Source organism: Acomys russatus, chromosome X, assembly GCF_903995435.1.
Source record: "Acomys russatus chromosome X, mAcoRus1.1, whole genome shotgun sequence".
NCBI lineage: Eukaryota > Metazoa > Chordata > Mammalia > Rodentia > Muridae > Acomys > Acomys russatus.
Genome location: NC_067169.1, coordinates 106,398,456 through 106,418,559, shown reverse-complemented (window position 1 = coordinate 106,418,559; position 20,104 = coordinate 106,398,456). Strand labels below are relative to the sequence as shown.

Sequence of the window (20,104 nt, the reverse complement as noted above, 5' to 3'; positions counted from 1 at the left end):
TAATCTAGGATGACCTCATCTCCAGATTCTTAATTATGTCTTCACAGACCTCTTTTTCAAATAAGGTCACAATGACAATTTCTGGGAATTAAGCATAGACATCTCGTTTTAGGAGATACCATTCAGCCTTCTCAAATCTAGATGTGAGTCTTCTGGGGCCGCTTGAATCACTTCATCTTATGGGGCCCTGCTACTCAAAGGGCATTTGTGCAATGAATGCTTAAAATGGGTTTTCATATGTCAGGGTTTTCCCCAAGAGGGATATGTATAGTACCTGCTGTTAACCCATTTTTTCACACGATAAAACTGAGGACATGGGGAGTAAAAAAAAGTCATTCCGGATCAAAAGAAAAGAGTTTTGAAACACAATAGGCTACCATGTTATTCAGCATAGATTTTGTCTTATGACTCTGGATTTTTTTTCCCTTGAAAAGTCTATTTTCTTTCCTAAACACTTTAGCCACAGGAAAGCAATTACTGCTTATTACTCACCTGAAAAGCCCTTTTCACAGGATCTGTGGGATCAAGGTGATGGTGCAATTTCAGTGTGCCGCAGCTTCCTACCTCTTCTTTGTGACTTGCTGACATACTAGCAACAGGGAGATTTGTAAGCCAGAAACATGTGTGAAACAAAAGACTGCCTTTCTAGGTTTAGCCTCAAACTACTAGATATGGCTTGCATACAAAGTGGTTAATCTAGCTTGTGCTGATGAGACCTTCTCTGTAGAAATGCTTTCATTGTATGGCCTTCATGGAGGTATACAGAGAAAGAGGAAACTTAAAAAGGCCACTAGATTGTTACCTACTGCAGAGGTGCTTCTGTGATCTCCGATATTGCCATTCAAATTATCTTTGAATGCATCCAGAGACAGGAGTCCCATCATTGATTGTTCATGGATCCAATATTCAGCATTTGAATGGACCATGTGCCAGGCTCCATTCCATTGGTGCACCACCTGTGGGTCACAACCCCTTGGGCTAGCTAACCTCTGTTTCCAAAAATATTTGCATTATGATTCATGACAGCAGCAAAATTATGATTATGGATTAACATAAAAATAATCTATGGTTGGAGGTCAGCACAACCTGAAGAACTGTGTAAAAGGGTCACAGTATTAGGCAAGTTGAGAACCATTGCTCTAGGCCATGACAGGGGATGCAGATATGGTCAAGCTACAGTTTTGGACCATGGAATCATAGAGCTCCCAGCAGGAATAAGATAATAACATCAGTGGCCACAGAGCTTAGCTTGCAAAGACATGCTATTGGGTAGACACAAAGTGTACTGAAAAAAAAAAACCCAGAAATATCATACCTCCCAGGGTTTATTCAGAGGGAAGGGAAAAAAAGCTTTATGAAAGAGGTACATGGGAGAGACTTGGTGGGTAAAACTTCAATAGCTAAAACAAAGAGACTAACAGCCAATGAGCCTGAGCAAAAAGAGGAAGCATTTGGGAAACCGTAGAGTGTAAGCACGTTGAGATGTAACTGTTGTCTACCTTTTGGAGATAAAAAGCTGAGGCTTAGAAGTTAAGTAATTTGTCCAAGGTCTCATGTGAGGCTGTTTAGTGGCCAGTGGCTGTTCTTTTATAGCTTGCTCTGCCTGCTTTCAGAGTCTTTCTCTTTGCCCCTGCATGGCATTCTAGTTGGCTCCTGGAAAAACAGACCTATAGAAGGGCTTTGTGGGTTGCAGTGCTGCACAGCCAGACTTGTTGGTCTCGCTTTACCTCCATATCCATGTGCTATCAGCAAGACTTCTTGAATGGAGGAGAATCGCTGCTCCCTTTGTGTCCCTCAGTGGCCCATCCCCTGCGCTTAGTGAACACTGGTTAACCTGTGCTTGCAAAGCACCAGTTCTCAAGCCCACACCCTTTGAGTAAAACCAGGGCCAGGTTTGGAAAGACAATTTGCCTAAAGTCCCAGCTGAGTTTTCAACAGAGCAGATGATAACAGTTGCTCCTTGATGTGAAAGAATCTCCTCCCCATGATGTGATCTCATTGTGATTTCATCCAGAAGGAAGGGCCAAGCCCTTAGGTTTAGACTAGGACATTGAAATTCTCTGCTGTCACTCTGGTTTGCGTATTTGAAGATTGCATCTCAAAAATTAAAAAGAAAAATTATCCACTTTTGAAAGACAAACTCTCAGCTACTTATCTGTGTAGAATAATAATTAGGGAGTCACTAGGGGAGACAGTGAAATTACCTTACCTTAGTCCCTCTGGAAGAAATCTAAACTAAAAGAGTATTTCAATTCCGGGGGGGGGGGAGGGGCTGCCGTTTTTCTTCAGTCCAACTCTGGCTTTGTTCTCTAATTCAATTTTCATTATATTAGGGGGTTTCCTACCATTTATATAGCCGAGGATGTGTGTGTGTGTGTGTGTGTGTGTGTGTGTGTGTGTGTGTGTGTGTCTGTGTGTGTCTGTGTGTGTATGGGTATGTGTGGCTCTCTGTGTGTGCTTGTATGAATCCTTTCACTATTGTAAAATTTATCCTAGTGTTATCAACGAAGCTGGCCTATTTCTTTTTCTTTTTTTATCAGAAGTCTCTTGATGTTCTGGCACTACCTCCAAGTGAAAGGGAAGGGCCTCCAGCCCAAACCACAATCAGCCCCTTGAGATAAAAAAGATGAGTCAGTCTACAGTCTTTCCCTTAAGGTACTTAAGCCCAGAGAAGACAGACAAATACAACTATGAGTCAAGTTAGAATGTGAGAGTTATCAATAAAAGATGGAGCATGTCATGGAAATTCAAAGGTCTAAAACTTTTGGAGTCTGTCTTTTTTCTGTTCACAAGTACATTCTCCACCATGGGATTCCAATCCAAAGACAACTAGGGGTGATGGTGCAACAGGGCTCATGTAACCCCTCCTTACCTTTGCTTTCTGTTCTAGTATTGCTAGATTCCTTGGAGCGCAGAACATTCCACCCACTTAGACATCCCCCATACACTTGCTCCATTTTCTTGGAGAATTTGAAAGAAACAGAATTACTTGACCAAACATGGACTATAGAAATTTCTTTGACAACTAGATGTAGAAAGATATAGGTGCAGGAAGCCCCGCCCCCTTTTTGGAGATTGTCATCTTTGAAGTGAAAAGAGGTGAGGTGATGGGGGCAGTCATGGCAAGGAGAGAATCAGAAGCATTTAAGAAGCAGAAGCAGGAGCTGGAGAGACGACGGTTCATCAGTTGAGAGCACAAAGTGTTCTTGCATAGGATCAGAGTTGGTCCCAGACATGTTGTCAGAACATGTCGGATGCCTGAACAGCCAGGTTTTACTTCTGGTCCAGGAGATCGGATGCCCTCTGGCCTCCATGGTCAGTGCAGTCGTGCATCCCCACCCCTACCACTTATTCACATAATGAAATTCTAAAGCATAATCGGTAGAATATCGTAATACTTGACTATAGCCGATGAAGATGGCCTACAATATCTAGAGTGATCAGAGATCTAACTAGGAACCATATCTAGAGTGATCAGAGATCTAACTAGGAACCTTTAGCCCAATCTATGAACTCTAGGGCAGAGACCATGTCCTGCGCATTGTATTGCACTGGGCATGATCACTGGCACAAAGTTGGCATTCAGTGAATACTGGTTGAATGAATCGTTCAACAGGTTGGCAGGCTGAATATAATAAATGAATTTGTATTTCCAGAGTGCATGTCTACTGCGGCTTGTGGATGTGGTCCAAAAAGAATCACTTTGTGTGGTGGGGGTATGTGTGCGCAGACGGGGATCTGGGGATTTAACTTTTACTGGGCATGAAATGATAGGCAGCTAGTTGGCAGTTGGCAGTACAGATAAAGGTAATTCATCCTTTAATTCTCAAGCCTAGAGAATGGCTTATCTCTAGGGTTGCTTTAAACCTCCAGTACTCCAGTGTAGTAGCGACATTTTGGCCTGCCTTTTATAGAAGCTGAGTCTCTGGCAGCCCCAGGCATAGTCTTTGATTTAAAGTCTGAGCTCCTGATATCCAGGTGCATCCTCTACAAGGTCATGTTCTTTCAGGCTAAATAACCTTCTGCTAGATTCCCTAAGATCATTTCTTTATCAGCGATGATCACTTTCCCCACTGGTTTCAAATGCAGCCATTTCTTTCATCTGTATTCCTAGCTTGATTAGTGAGAAATTAATGAGCATGTAAGATTTGATTTAGATAATGATTAATTAGGGGGAAAGGTGCCATTCTAATAGCAAGTCACTATTGAATGCCAAGGAAATTAGTTAATATTTTTGGATGGCAAATTGACTTGTCCTTTGTTAAAAGCACCCTTTAAAATGCCTGATATATTTTATATAATTTTAATAAACATGAGTTTTTCCCTACAAGTCATGAAGTAATCAAATTTTTATGTCACTAAATTCTTTTGTCTAATATTACCTCAATGATAATATTGTGTTTATTTTCAGCACGGTGTACCTTTGTCAGGAAAAAAAAACCCCACCGTTCGTAAAGCAGACCTTGACAATGAAATGTGTCAAATCATCACACATACATATATATGGAAAAGATTTCAATTTTCATTGTTACTGAGCCCTGACGATTCATTTTTTTTTCTGTTGCTGTTTGACTATGCCGTATCTGCTCTTAGAGAAATAAAAGAAGCAACATCTACATGAATATTTTTTTCTATTCCTTATGCGCTTTTAAATGTGATTTTGACAATTTATTGTCATTAGCTAAGATTGTAGTCTAGTAAATAACCAACATATAGAACATAATAAAGGGAATTAAGAATCAGAAGATTGGAAGTGACCTTGATGGCTTACTCAGTCCACTTTTCAATTTCAGGTTCTGTGACTAATCTTCCTAAACAGCATTCCTCATCATAGTGTGGCTGCTTGACCGCTTCCAGTTGCCCGTTGGTGCCTCTGGGGTTAGGCTTCGCCTGCACTCAAGGTTCCTCAAGTTTGGGCTTTTCTTACCTGATAAGCTAACTAGAACCTAGATCAAAGCCTGTCTCTGGGCAAGTTGGCCTGTCTACTCTGCTAGTGCCAAACACACATCACGATTAGACTCTCCCAATCCTTTCCATCCTCTATGTACTAAGTCAAGACCCATGTCCTCTTGGACGTTTTCTATGATTTCCTCTCCCAGGGTGTCTGATGAGTATTGTTTTTAGATCTAAAACATAGTTACATATTACATTTAAAAAACTAACACTATTATTGTATAATCTGGAAACGATAAAATGGGCCCATTTGAAGTTGTGAGGTTTGACATACATGTATATACTCTTTTAACCACTGTTTCAATTAAACTATAGATTATTTTCATCACTTCAGAAAATGTACTGCATATTTTGTCACATAACCACGAACCAATTTAACTGTTCTGTAGTTATTTTGGGGTGTGAAAGTCTGGTCTCCACATGAATTTAGTTTTTTAAAATTTATTTAATTAGAATTCACACTTATTGGAGGTTTACGCTCTACCAAGAAGACTAAGATATTTAATCTATGAATCTAAGAATGCTGGTAATCCCATTTTACAGATAAGGGCAAAAAAAAACAAAACAAAACAAAACAAAAAAACATGTAAATGTTGAGTAAGCTGCTCGTGCTTGCACAGCTGGCAAATGGCAAGGACCAGACTCTAAGCAGCTTGACCTGAGGAGCAAGAAGTGCTTTTGCTTGTTCTTGTTATCACTGTTTTGATAACGTTGGCCTCCTGTCTCCAAATAAAATCCAAGAGAACTGACACATTTAGATACACAGAGAGTCATACACACTGTTGACTCCCTGTTTTTAATTATGGAGTAGTAGAGTTTCTTACTACTTCACAGCGTCGGTAGAGTTGGCTAAGAGAGATTGGGGGCAATCTAAAATGCCAGATCTTTGCATGGAGGCAACAGAGTGCAAGAACTGGGCCCAATGGGGAGAGCATATGATGAGGGTCCAGAAGGTCGAGCCACAGGCGTCCGTGCCTGGAGACATCAGCACATGAAAGTGTATGTGTCTAAAAGGCGCTGCATCTAAAGAGAGCTTGGAGAGGCACTATCTTTGGTTAGCTTCTGGGAAAGGAGTAACAGGTAAAGGTTCCAAAAGTGGGGACACATGAGTATAACCCCCCCCAAAGAGAAAGCTGTTCTGCTTCAGATAGCCCTTTCAGTTGTAGGGCCCACAAACTGGATCCCATGTGCAAGAAAGGCTTAATGCTAAAATAATTAGAAATGTACACTACATAGTTCATTCAACCAAAACATGTATTTGTGTATGATCAGGATGCTTGAAAAGCACTTTTATGGTATTTTTCCAAGGTCAAAGTTAATTATACAGATATAAAATTGTCAGAGACTTCTCCACCACACTGATTTTTAAATATAGGCAGATACATAGTTCTTGCTAGTTCTCCCAATCTAATATTCTCATTGTTTCAATAGGATGTATATCACTGGAATGAAATCACGGAAACCTTCCAAAGGAGATGGATGTCATTCACTGTTCTTTAAAAAAAAAAAAAAAAAAAGAATTTATACTGTAGGGAAGTAGAATTATAGTATGAGGGCATTTTTAACCCTTCAAAAGAAATGGAAATTGGTAACTCTCTAATGACTTTAGTTATTATTTTATTTTTTTATTTTTTGGCATTTAAAGATGTTTTTATTATTTTAAGGATTCATTGACAATAAGACAAGTTAACTCCTAGCAAAGAAAATGATGACCATCAAAGAACCTCCTTTTTATTTTGGGGGGGGCACACTTTTATTTATTTATTTTGTTTGTTTGTTTGTTTTATTAATTTATTCTTGTTACATCTCAATGTTTATCCCATCCCTTGCCAAGTAGTTATTATTTTTTAAGCATTTGAAAATGAAAGTTAGTCTTCCCAAATTGACCTCCTCTGCCTTATCATTTGAATAGTGAGGTGCTAAGTCTTCTACTTATTGCTAAACCAGGATGTATTGCTTGTCACTTCATTCCCCGGGGAATTTCATTCTTTACGTAAAAGATATGTGAGTATCCATATTTGAAAGTTTAGTTCAAAGTTAGTTTTCTGTCTATTAAAAGGGGTTGTTTCCCTTTAGCCTTCTGTTTCTCATATACTTAAATAATGCTTCCCTATTTACTGTGCTTTGTTCTTTGTTTTAAAATATTATTTTATGTTTATGGGTATCTTGCCTGCATATGTCTGTACACCACATGCATGTAGTACCCACAGTGTCCAGAAGAGGGCATTGGATTACCTGAAGTAGGAGTTATCAGAGGATTTGAGCCATAATTTGGGTGCTGGCAATCGAACCTAGGCCTTCTAGAAGGGTAACCAGTGCTCTTAACCACTTTTGTTGGTTGCATCTTATTTCTTAAAGATTTATTTATTTATTATATACACAATGTTGTGCTCACATGTAACACATGCACACCAGAAGAGGGCACCAGATCTCATTATAGATGGATGTGAGCCACCATGTGGTTGCTGGGAATTGAACTCAGGACCTTGGGAAGAGCAGCCAGTGCTCTTAACCTCTGAGCCATCTCTCCAGCCCACATCTTATTTCTTTAGTTGACCATTTATTTGGCTTTTGCTCTTACAAGTATGTAGAGTTCTCAGTATGTTTCCTTAACCATTTGCCCCAGGATTTATTTGTATTCATCCCATTTTGGAATCAATTCCAAGAGTGACTTCTTATTTAGTTGATAAGGATTCCCTCTAAATTTCTTCTCTATTCTTTTTTTGTTTTGGTACTTTCCTTCAAATGCTGATGGCATTGAAGTGGTAACATTTCAGTGCCATTAGATCATTTGTCATGAGGATTTTTGAAGCTTGTCTATGAGTTGTAGGAAATTTATTTACAACAAATTATTTCTCCATTTGGTATGTGTTTTCTTTGATAGGAAATCCTGAATCCTTATCAGTTATGAGTGTTTTTATTTCCTTAAATTTATAGTCAACTCTTGGTCCCTAAGATCACTTGTTCTGGTTGATTGATTAACCAGGCAGTAATAATTGAAACAGAAGGTAAGTACTGAGATATATATACACACTTATATTTGCATACAATATATACATATATCTTCATGACATTTGGCATTTTTCCTGAAACTTTTTCATTTGCGGTTACCTGATGAGATGATGAGCAGTTCTAAGTGGTGAGACTTGGCCAAGGGTATATAGTGTAGCAGTCCTAAATAACTGTATGGATGACCATGTCAATGGCAAATTAAACTAGCGTCACCATAGGTTAGAATTATTCTTGAACTTCTGCAGGTACATTGCATAATATTTGGTTACCTTCTAAGACCTTAACAACATAGTACTTTATAGAGGAAAAAAAAACTCAACCCTGTTATTATTTTATCCCTCCCCTAGCCAGTGGTAGTGGAAATGGATACAATACTGACAGCCAGCCACCCTGCAGAAAAAGTCAGCCATTCTGCAAAGCAGAAGTGATCCCCAAGGCAAATTTAGAAAAACACAAGGCTTTGTCGATGACAATTAATTTTATAAACATATGTAGGTACAGAGTTTAAACACACATGACATAGGCATTGGAGCTAAGGAAGTGGCCCAAACCTTGTTAAATGACCAGGGACTTGGTATATGGAACAACTTACTTTATAGAGTTCTTCTTTTCCCCACATCTACATGTGTGCCCCAACCAACCTTGTTTAACTTTAGATTAGCCACTCTTCCCTAAGGGGGCTCTTTCCCTTCTTGGTCCAATAGAGTGTATCAATTTCCACTCCGAGAATGGCATAATATTTTGTAATTTCATATAGAAAGAACACAGCTACAACTAGCCCTGATTTCTTTTCTTTTCTTTTTTTTTTCTGACTATAATCATAAAGCCTTTAAGCTTAGACCTTATTTAGAATTGGTTTAAGGCTTGTATATGAGATTGATGTTTATAGGAGATAAATCTTCCAGTGCTATAAATTATGGTGCTGGATTGGGTTTGCTGATACGTATTATCTGCTTTCTTCTTTAGTGCATTTGTCAACTGTTCCCTTGGGTAAAGGGAAGTGAAGAGCTTGTAGTCAATACTTTGGATTCCACAGTGATGGCGTGAGAGACATAGGATGATGAATTCCCTTCTTAAATTAAGAAAACCTATACACATGCATTAAAGCCACAATCAACTACAATTCCTGTGAAATACCATGGTGTACTAAAAGCACAATTTCTGCTAACTTAGGCCTAACTAGTCTCCCTCTTTTGTTATATTTAAAAACTTTTCAAAAGACACCTAAAATATCTGATAATGCTTTCTAATGTCACTAAGATTTATTGAACCTTACTTTCCCTAAGAACTTACTGGATGTAGGCAGAAGTTATGGTCCATTTTTTTATCATCTTGGTGATGTTGTTATATTATCTCCCTGTAGGAGATGAGGTCCTGTGGGCAGGGATAATGTAGTGCCACATAGATAGTTGGATTTGGTCACTGGAAAAGCAGATGCCAATTGGACAGCATCTGAGGCTCCACAGAATTGGATGTTCAATAGGCTTATTAGGATAAGCCATTCTGAAGGAAAGGAGGGAGGAGGTTGCTGAAGGAGGACGAAAAGTCATTAGAACAGAGCTCAGGTCTGACCCCTGTGAAGGACAAGGAAAAAATGAAGGAGCGTGTAGGAAAACTCCTAGCCTCTAGTGAAATAGTAAGAAAGTTTTCAAAACTAATGGGGAGTCTTTAACCCAAGGTCCCTTGTGAGCAAAGATCTATGATTTACCAGACCTTATATCTTTGCCACATAGAGTCACTAGTTGGGAGCCACCCCTAAGGATTATGGCTTCTGCAAACATGGTGGTGAAGTCAGGAGGCAGCAGCTGGGCCACTAGTCAATTACTCCCCACAGTAGGAGAGCCCAGATGCATATGTTCATGGAGTGTACTCCATAAATGTTTACTGAAGAGCAAGCGTGAGTAAATGAGGAGTTCCACAGTAGAACATGTGCGTAAGCCTGTGTGAGATTATGGGTTCAATTCCCAGTGACTCCTTGCCACAAAAAGACAGAAACTGACCCCAAAGCAGGAGTTACAGCTAGAAAGAGCAATGGACTCAATACTTATTAAGCCTTAATATTTGCCCATGTTGTGGACACAACATGTGGAGGACACAAAGTCATGAGATTCTTCTCTTACTTCCTTCATCATGCTTCAAATGTTGCTTTCTGGGGACGGGGGAACAAGGCTTCATGGAATACTAGTTAGAAATGAGAATGCCCCGTATCTCGCTAACTTTGTTGTTTAAAAAGTAAAAGGAAATTCATGGCTTCATTGAGGTATAGCTGCTATGTAGTAAACAGCACATGTTTAGAGAATACAAATTGACATTTTGGACATACAGACCACAATCAAAATAATGATGGTGTCCATTGTGCCAAGAAATGCCCTCACTCATCTTTGTGAGCCCTCTTTCTCCTCTCCCTTGTCCTGCCTTCCATCCTTATACAGCCATCACTAAAGTGCTCTGTCTATACATCAGTTTTCATTTTGTAGTGCCTTATAGAAATGGGATCATACAGTTTGTACTTTTTGGATCTGATTTTTTTTTTTACTTAGTGTTGTTTTGGAGTTGTTGGTGTGTCAGTATGTACCAATACGTCATTCCTGTATGGAGAGCTAGACTTTCGTTGTGTAGGTATGCCATTGTTTGTTTTGCCTTCCACATTTGTATTATATTTTATATAGCACTTATCTTCACTTGACATTTGTTTCTATTTTCATTTGGCTGTTTGTTGTCCTCAAGACTACAAATGCCACAAGGGCAGGCCATTGTTTTGTGTACTCTACACTCATTGTGATTGGCATGTAATAGTAACCAAGTAAATATTTGTTGACTCTTGCAGACCTTTAGTTAAAACTATAACAAAGCTTTGATATGCTATCAATGTTTTGATTATTTTTTTCTGAGCAGCAATATTAAGCTGGCTAGACTTATATTTCATTTGCAATCATAACTGGGATTATAAAAATTGTCTTTGGTTGTGTTCATATTCATAAATAACAATCAGGAAAAATAAATTAGAAGAATGAAGATTGATATTTTAAAAGACAAATTAAATGTTGGTGTTCAACAGTGTGTATTTGGTGCTGCTATAAATTAGTTTCTGTAGAATTTATGAGTCAGACCTCGGCAATTAACTGACAGTTATTCAAAAGGAAGCAGCTATGAGGGCAATTGGGTGAACTGAGATAAACCACATAATCAAGACCTACTGTTTTTAAAGAGACATGTGTTGTTTGTTTCATCCTGTTTACTTTGTGTGTGTGTGTGTGTGTGTGTGTGTGTGTGTGTATGTGAGAGAGAGAGAGAAACAGAGACAGAGAGAGAGAGAGAGAGAGAGAGAGAGAGAGAGAGACAGAGAGAGAGAGAGAGAGAGAGAGAGACAGAGAGGTTTTCTGCTTACTGAAACATGAATACCTTGTTTGTTTCAGGATCAGATTTGCAAGTATGTCTCCCCAAGGGCCCAACATGCTGCTCAAGAAAGATGGAAGAAAAATACCAGCTAACAGCCCGGCTGAACATGGAACAACTGCTCCAGTCTGCGAGTATGGAGCTCAAGTTCTTAATCATTCAGAATGCTGCGGTTTTCCAAGGTGAGTTTGGGGGGTCATTTTTGATGTGATGCTCAATGGCATCATTATTTGGGCACCGGGCTTTCAAATGCTAAATACAATTTATAAATTACCATTCCAGCATGCACATTTCATATAAAAATCTCCCAGGGAGAAACCCTGGATAAGGAAACACAGTTTTAAAAGACACTTTATTTTAGTCTTTAAAAAGCGACTGGTATTTAAAGTCGTTGTCTAAGGGCATTCTGTTTCCTTGTATGTAAAAGGCATAAAGCACTGCTGGAAAAGTCAATTACAATTTTCTCCATTAGTCTGTAAGACTTGTTTTCAACTATCATGACGTCTATCACCACCACCACCAGCACCAGCACCACCACCACCACCACCGCCGCCGCCACCACCACCACCCTCATATGTTCCAAGGCCTGTTTTCTTCCAGGGTGAATCAGATACCTGAGGAACATGCACAAACTCCTTCTGACCACTAGGACCATTTAGTGGGACAGAAGCTGGCTTATTGGCCAGCCATGTTCTCATTGGTGTGAGTGAGTGGTTTCCTCTCCTCTCCTTGTGAATGGCATCTGTCACCATGCTTCTCTGTGAACTGTGAAAGGATAGGCAGCCAAGAAGTCTGTCCTTAGTAATTTACAGGAAAACTCCAGCAGTACAGGGAAGGCTCTTTTACATTAAAGATCAAGTGGAGATGACGGTAGTAATAGTAATACCAAGAAGTCTTCACACAGTATCATGTGATTCTAAGTAGTTTACATGTGTCATTTCATTTCATCCTCACAATACACCTGTGAGTGGGTCTTTGTTACCTCCATTTCATAGATGTAGACTCAGGACCAGAATGCTTAGGTAATTTGCCAAGGCTACACAGCTAAAATGCCTAGAGAAGGCAATATTTGAACCTAGACTGCCTGGTTTTTAGCATCCGTATTTTTATCCCCTGACTTAGTCTACCTCTTGTAGCTAGGCAAATGACTTGTGGGTTCGGAGATTTTCTTCTATCCTTTCTTTAAAGTGTGTATCAGGGGTTGCTGTGTGTGGATAGACATTTGGTAGTGTGGGGGTGTGTGCACATGTATATGCATGTGTGGAGGCAGGTCAATGCTTCACATCTTTCTCTCTTTCTCTTCACCTTTAGTTGATGTGATGCTCACCTATGCAGCTAGGCTGGCCAGCCAATGAATGAGCTTCAGGAATCCTCCTTGGCTGTTCTCCATCCCTAGGCCCACACTGTTACAACTGACTTTTTATGTGGATGCTGGGTACCCAAACTCCTTACTTTACCAGCTGAGCTGTCTCCTTAGCCGCTTGCTAGCCCCTCTCAATTAAGCACACTGAATCAGCTGCCACTTGCCTGGAATCATAGATAGGCTTGGGGTCAGAGCTAACACTTTTGACTATTTGACATGCTAAAGTTTCAGATTGATGGCTCCTTCACAAGACTTCACCTCTTTGAACTATAAGGTGGGGTGATTAGACCTTATTTTAGGCACTAAAATGAAATCCTCACTATTAGGTAAAATGTTCAAATTAGCCAATAAAGCCTACACTCCTAACAGTTTCACGTGTCAAAAGCCTCAGGGGATGTTGATGCGAGGTTCATTATATGAAGTACAACACAAAAGCGTGAAATCTTTGCTAACCTATTTATGCAGTGAGGCTCTTGTGAAGCATTTGTTGAGACTAACAATTTAGCAATGGGATGAATAATTCAGGCCAGTTTAAAAAATACATGCGCCATTCATGTACCTCTTAGATTGGTTTTGGAGTTGATATCCTGGCTGGAAGTGGGGTGATAAGTAATGTGACAAGAGGATTGGATTGAAGTGGACAGATGAAACTTCGTCTTTGAGGCATGAAGATGCTTGGTGAGAGTGGAATGTTAGGGATTTCTTTAATGCCTCGAGTAACTATGGCCCATATGCTACCTTTTCAACCATTGTCTGCTGAGATGGAATGACGGAATGATGGAATGACAGAAAGAGGGTATTCCAGTCTTCAGAGCAGCTGCTATTGCTGTCCATCTGAAGGCCTTTGTTGCTGGAATCCATGTAGCTGTCCAGTCTTGCGCTTAGCATGCTGTGCCTTATGGGGGCTGGGGCAGCATGAGAGTAAGGACAAAAAGAAGTCCTGACAGGGCTTCGCTTGGAGTGGAGTCCAGATATGGCTGCTCTGGTATGGAAGCTGACTAGTAGTCCAATGAGCAGGGAGTAGAAAGCAGAGGCAACACCTGCTACCGATGGCCTCTCTGTCTCTGTTCCTCTCAAAACATGCGCAGAAGTACATGTGTGTGCACACATGCATCCATTCCTGGGACTGCAGGGACAGGCAGCGGGACAGCCCTAGCAAAGGAACACGGAGACAGCTAAATGATGCCCGATTCCTTGTGCTTTCAATCCTGCCATCTTATCTCTTTTCATTCTGATTTAAAAAAAATTTTTATTTTTAGTGTGCCTCACTTTAAAAACAAAATGAAGCCCACAAGAGAAAATCAGCCACAATCACAGACCTCAAGGCACTTATGTTATGCTTGGAGAAGCACTGACCACAAATCCTTTCTATAACAACCATATTGAAGAGAGAAGCCTTCAAAGAAGGAGTCAGTATAAGACAATTGCTGTGGGAGCTGGCCATCTATTTCCATTTTTCTTATAACTACTTATTATTCCCATGCATTGGAATTGAGAGACACAATTGGTTTTTCTCTAAACTGAACATCCCGGTAGACCAAATTATTGAGAAAGGTGCCCCTACTACTTGGTTCCTGTGGAATTTGATGTGGTGGCTTTTGTGAGCTATTTTCTCTCTACCATGTGCAGTTGGAGCAAGCTTACCTTAATCTTGGCCTAGATTCTCAATCTCTTTAGGGTTCTGTCAGTAGCCCTTATTGGGGGGGGGTGTTTCAGCTCTGAGAACATTGCAGCTATGTGCACAGTTCCATGAGCAGTCCTTACTGCCTCGATGTGGATTTTATGTCTTCGAATGCAGGCAGCCTTTGCCCTCATAAAGGAGCCTGTGGCCCTTCGCGACAGTGGTTGGAGTGCTGTAATGCTAATGCTATTTTGATAATGATTGAAGCATTAAAAAGTTGTTCTTTATCCTCAATCTTTGCATTGCCTCGTTTCCTAAATTTAATTTACTTAGATGTGCTTAGGAAAATGGGGCAGCACGATCGTTTTTTGTTTCTGCTTAATTAATTCTTTTTTTGAGAAACTCCACTGAAAGTACATTTTCTCTTTGCTTTCTCTCTTTTCTCTCCCTTACTTTATAATAATGAGGATAAAGATAATGGTGAAGATTTACTAAGTGCCTACTGTACGATGCTTACTTTTACATAATTATCTCATTTAATATTCCTAGCAATCCTATGGGACCTGTACTGTAATCATCACTAGTTTATAGACAAAGAAATTCTAAAGGTGCCACAATGTCTCCCAAGCTATCTGTCCTATGACATGGTTCACTTGAGGCAGAACAAAATTAAGAAGTGGTGGGATTTATGATCTCCATGAAGAAAAATGAGACCAAAGCCTGAAATTTCACATCGCTAATACCTCCTCAGCTTCATGCTTAGAGTCCTGTTTTCATTGGTGGAATTTCACTATGACTTGCCGTCTTACACTACCAGGAAATATTTGGGCCTATGTCCAGGGTTTTTCTCAACACTGAATGATTCTGGTCTTCCCCAAGGTGCCAGGGACTGAGGGACCCTTGCTTGGAGCCTCCTATTCATATTAATACACAGTCTTTACAAACTTGATTTTCTGACTTTCTGGCTGTTAGTAGAGAACCAACGGCATGGAAGTGTGGAAGAGTGCTGTGATGAGTTACATATGCATACTATGAAGCAACAAATAACGGTAAGAGTGGACAGCATAGATGTGGACTCGATACCTCACAAATGGCAGTTTAGAAAGGGTTATATACCTTCCTGCTTCAGTAGCCCCAATCATATTGCAGGTCCCACAGTTAGTGTTCCTTTTGGTGATTATGAAACAATCGTTTTCCTTGTAATATTATTATTTACATCTAAAGAAGATGTGGTACTTACCAGTATCAGAAGAATGCCGAGTTCAGTCCAGTGAGGTGGCTCAGTTGCTAGGGATGCTTGTAACCAAGCCTGATGACCTAAGTTCAATTCATGGAACATATTTGGTGGAAGGTAAGAACCAATTTCTAAACGTTGCTCTCTGGCCTACACATGTGCATGTGCTCTCACACACATGCACACTCATAAATGCAATAAAAAGGTTCTTAAAAAGAATGCTGAATTCTCTGTCAGAAAATCCAGTCTAATAAACAATCTGTATTTATAGTTTTATGGCTTAGGAGAAATTATTTAGACTGGATTATCCTTCATTGCCATATCTGTAAAATGGGGCTAAAAGTACTAGTCCTAGAGATAGTGTATATGAAAATGTCTTACAACCAATAAATCATTGTATATGTATATGTATATGTATATACCTTATGAAGGCAGTTCCTTTCTGTTGACACTTAGAGCCCAGGTCGTGCCCAAGAAATGATGAAGCACTTTGACCTCTGTGAGGCTGGACTTCACGATGTGCTTGAGCAACTTCTGCCATAGATTGATGCTGGAGATTCAGGTAGCTCCAGTGCACCAGACCCTTTAAAAAGGGGATATGCTTTTTGAGCTCTTACATGCATGCACCTTTGCTGTTTGCAATTTTTGTACTGCCAGAATCAATTGGCGTTTTGCTTTTCGAAATGTCTCTTCTAGATGGTGTGTGTGTGTGTGTGTGTGTGTGTGTCCTAACTATTACAAAACGGAATGCATTTTTTTATGTGGGTGTGTGTTATTTTGGATGGTACATTTCACACACAAGCATGTTGTTAGTTCAGAGCAGGTGCGTTGTACTCAAGATCAGGTGTTGGGGAGGCCAGAGGTCAACCTTACCTCTTTTCCTCAATTACTCCACTTGATTTTATTTTATTTTTAGTTTTTCATACAGATCAGTTACCAAGCATGGAGCTTGCCATTTTAGATAGACTGACCAGCCAACTAGGCCCTGGGATCTACCTGTCTCTATCCAAACTAGTGCTGAGGCTATAGACAGTCTGCGACTCTAGGCTTTTGTGAGGGTGCGGAAGATCTGACCTCAGACCCTCGTGCTTTTCCAATAAGTGCTTCATCGGGGAGCTATCTCCCCACCAGCAGGCCACACTTGACTTGCATTTGTCTTGACAACGGTGGAAAAGGAAGATGTAGACTTAGGGCTAGTAGTTGACTGGCACCCAGGGCTGGAAGGTTTGCTTTCTAACCAGCTCCTCCATGCTAAACAGGAGGAGCTGGATAGAAATGGGGGCCTTCCTTTGAACGGGAGGAGGACAACACTTTCTTCATTGCTTCTGTTGCTTTTCTGCCTGGCTTTCTGTTTCCATCTGCCACTGGAAGTGTCTGTCAAAGTCCTGTCTCTCCTACTCCCCATAAATAAAATCGACCTTGCTTAGAACACCCCTTTTCATCAACTCTGAGCAATTTCTCCAGTCATTTCTGCTTCAAATAACCGGTTGGGGGGAGTGTTACTTAAATAAGCAGATCTTTTGTTTGTTTATCACTTCATAGTTCATATGTGACTAAACAGTTGCCTGACTGTTGATAAACATGTTTTTGTGATTCAATCACTTGCTAATTTAGGTTTTTGTAATGTGGTGGGGGTTTTAAACGAATATTGAGCAATTTTTCGCCATTTTACACTCCCCCCTACTGACTAGCTCTGCTCAGGCTGAGCCCCACTGAGTCTGAAACTCTTAACTGCTGGCCACCCTGTCCCAGCCCTTTCTTTGTTGAAAACAGTGTGCCTGAGAGAATAATTACATTGCTGTCTAATCAGAACTTAATTCATTCGTTGGAGCTAAATAGAATAACATTCAGTTGAATAGAAGAATTTTAGGAACACAAACCATGACCACGAGTGAGGTTATATATCTTCAAAAATGTCAATTATTAATCAGCCCACTCATCTGTGTAGCAAAGCTCTACTAATCCCATTAGAAAGGGGAAATTTCTCATCAGAGCACAGAAGGTGCTGGCTTTAATTAGAGGACTTTTATGACACTGGCTCAAAGAGGTATTTTGGTTGCAAAGTTTCTTTTTTATGCAATTCTTTTAATTATTGGGGCTATTGGACAAACAACTGGAAACCGAGTGCTTTAAAGTCATTCAATTTCGGGCTAAGAACTTTTGGATTCCATTTGGCTTTTAAATTGCTGTGGCTTTAGCTGAGCTGGAGCTAAGGGAGTTGCAAACCTTTCCTGTGCCCTCTTATTGATTTCAGAAAGTCAGTCATTAGGCTGAAAACTGTTTAATAAAAAGAGCTTAGAAAAAAATGACTCAGTGTGCAGGCAGAGCCTATTCTAAGGCCACCAATGAGATGAGAAGATTATGCTCATGGTCGGCCATTGAGCAGTAAGGCCTGCTGTCCTCCCCACTGCCCACCTTTATCACTAGCATGCCCCCACAAAGCAGGCCAAGGACACTCTTGCTGCCCTCTAGGAGCTTCCAGGAGGACTATTACTTTGCCTAGAGTGATTGCTCCCCACCTATCCCTCCCCCACTGGGCTTTGTTTACTTTCTTAAAACATATGTTCCTCCTCCTCCTTTTTCTGTCTCACTGCGCTGCAGTACCTGATATGGGAGTAATGAAGCATATGTTTGAGAGATTTCAATTCTCCTGACAGTTGAATGGAGGTAGAAACAATTTTCCTCTAAGCTGGAAGTGGTAATGTTGAAATTAAAAACACTTTTCCTGTGGACTGTGAGATGCTTCCAGGGTTAGGTACCCCTCCTTTCTCCCTCATCCCACCTTCTCATCTCTCATCTTTTGCCTACATCCGTGCCTTCCTCACCCTGGCTCAGTTGTCTCACTCATCATCTGGTGGCCTTGTATTCTAGTTCCAGGCCCCAGAAGTACCCAGCAAAGGCATAGGTGAGTCTCCTCTTCTTTGTCTCCGTTGCCCCACACTTCTTCAATGCAGTGCAATGATTATGGATACATCTCCCAGGCCAGGTGAGCTGGGCTCAGATTATTCTGGGTGAGAATAAGCTAGCCTATGTGGAAAAGGGAACTTTTGAGAGTTTCAGGGTCAGCATGAACTTCCTTTATGAACAGGCACTGAGCGAGTCTGCGCGAGAAGGAGTAAAGCTTTCCTGCTCTGAACAATTTCATTTGTATTTATCTCATTGAAACCTCACATCAAGTCTGTGAGATTTGGCAGCTTATGAGTTTCACTTTACTTCTGAGGAAGGGGAGGTTTAGGGAAATTTCGAATCCAAAGGAGCATAGCCAACACACGGTGAAGAGGAATCAGGCCCAGATGACAGCTCAAGAGACCACGCCCTTAAGCACTATGTATTAGCCGGTCTCCCTGTATTTTGCTTCGTGGTTATGGGCATTAATTCAATTCTAATTTTCTTTCTTCCAAGGGAAATCTGTTCCATTTTATTTGAAAACTTGCTGAGCAGTACCTATCATGTCCAAAGGCAAGAATCAAGAGGGAATCAAAGATTTAGAAGACCCTATACCTACTCTCAGATAGTTCAAAACTCACAAAGCAAGACATTTGTACATGGCTAACATGGGCAGATGGCACTTCTAGAGAAATGCTACATGAAAAATGCTTACAGTTCTTATACCAAGTTGGAGTAGATCCATATTTGCTGAGGTTAGAAATTTCTATAGTTCTAGGGACTCGTTTCCTAAGAAAAGGACATTTAAAATGCTAAAACCTTGTGGCTCTTTTGGAAGTGCCAAGGTGGGTCCCTGTAGCTCTTTTCATTAGCTTAGTAGGAAATCTGCCTCCATAGGGCTTAAAAAATGATTTTGATTAGTGGCTGGACATTCTTTTTAAATTTTTTACATATACATTTATATTATTACACATATATACAATAAACTACCCACAGCAAGAAGAACCACAAAACAAGCAGTAATTACATAAATGTTACATTCTTAGTGTTTTGGTTATTTGTATTTGGCACCCTTGAAGAGAACATCTTTCCTATCTTGGTGTGTCTAAAATTCTGAGTGTAAATCAACATCTATCATATCTCATCTGTATCAACTTGATTGGGGTGGGGGAAGATGGTCAGTATTAATGATCCACTGATGTGGCTTTGAACTGAAGCCAAGAGAAAGTGGGAGAGCTAGGGAAATTGGTACCCATCTTTTTCTCCAGTCCAAATTATCAGTTGTCTTTTATTTATTTATTTATTTATTTTTGGTTTTTCGAGACAGGGTTTCTCTGTGTAGCCTTGGCCATCCTGGACTCACTTTGTAGACCAGGCTGGCTTTGAACTCACAGCGATCTGCCTGCCTCTGCCTCCCGAGTGCTGGGATTAAAGGCGTGCGCCACCACGCCCGGCTCAGTTGTCTTTTAGATACCACTCTTTCTGGGCTTGCTGGCTCATCTTGTCATTTGACCCCAATTCTCTTTCTTGAGAGTGGGATAAGGCTAGTGTGCCGGGGTTGTCCTCTTTCGGCAGGCTGTAGTCTAAGTGACCAAGGGCAAATTTCTGGCCTCTGAGGTGAAAGCTGTGAGGAGCTCAA

General features: G+C 40.4%; 1 protein-coding gene across 1 annotated transcript in view; it reads left to right on the top strand.

Annotated features, from left to right (window-relative positions):
- Window positions 1-20,104, top strand: part of Gpc3 (glypican 3) — a 352,553-nt gene that overhangs the window by 19,931 nt on the left and 312,518 nt on the right. Inside the window, exon 2 of the mRNA XM_051142244.1 lies at window positions 11,382-11,543. Within this exon, the coding sequence (XP_050998201.1) occupies window positions 11,382-11,543 (162 nt within the window). The remainder of the gene's footprint in view (window positions 1-11,381; window positions 11,544-20,104) is intronic.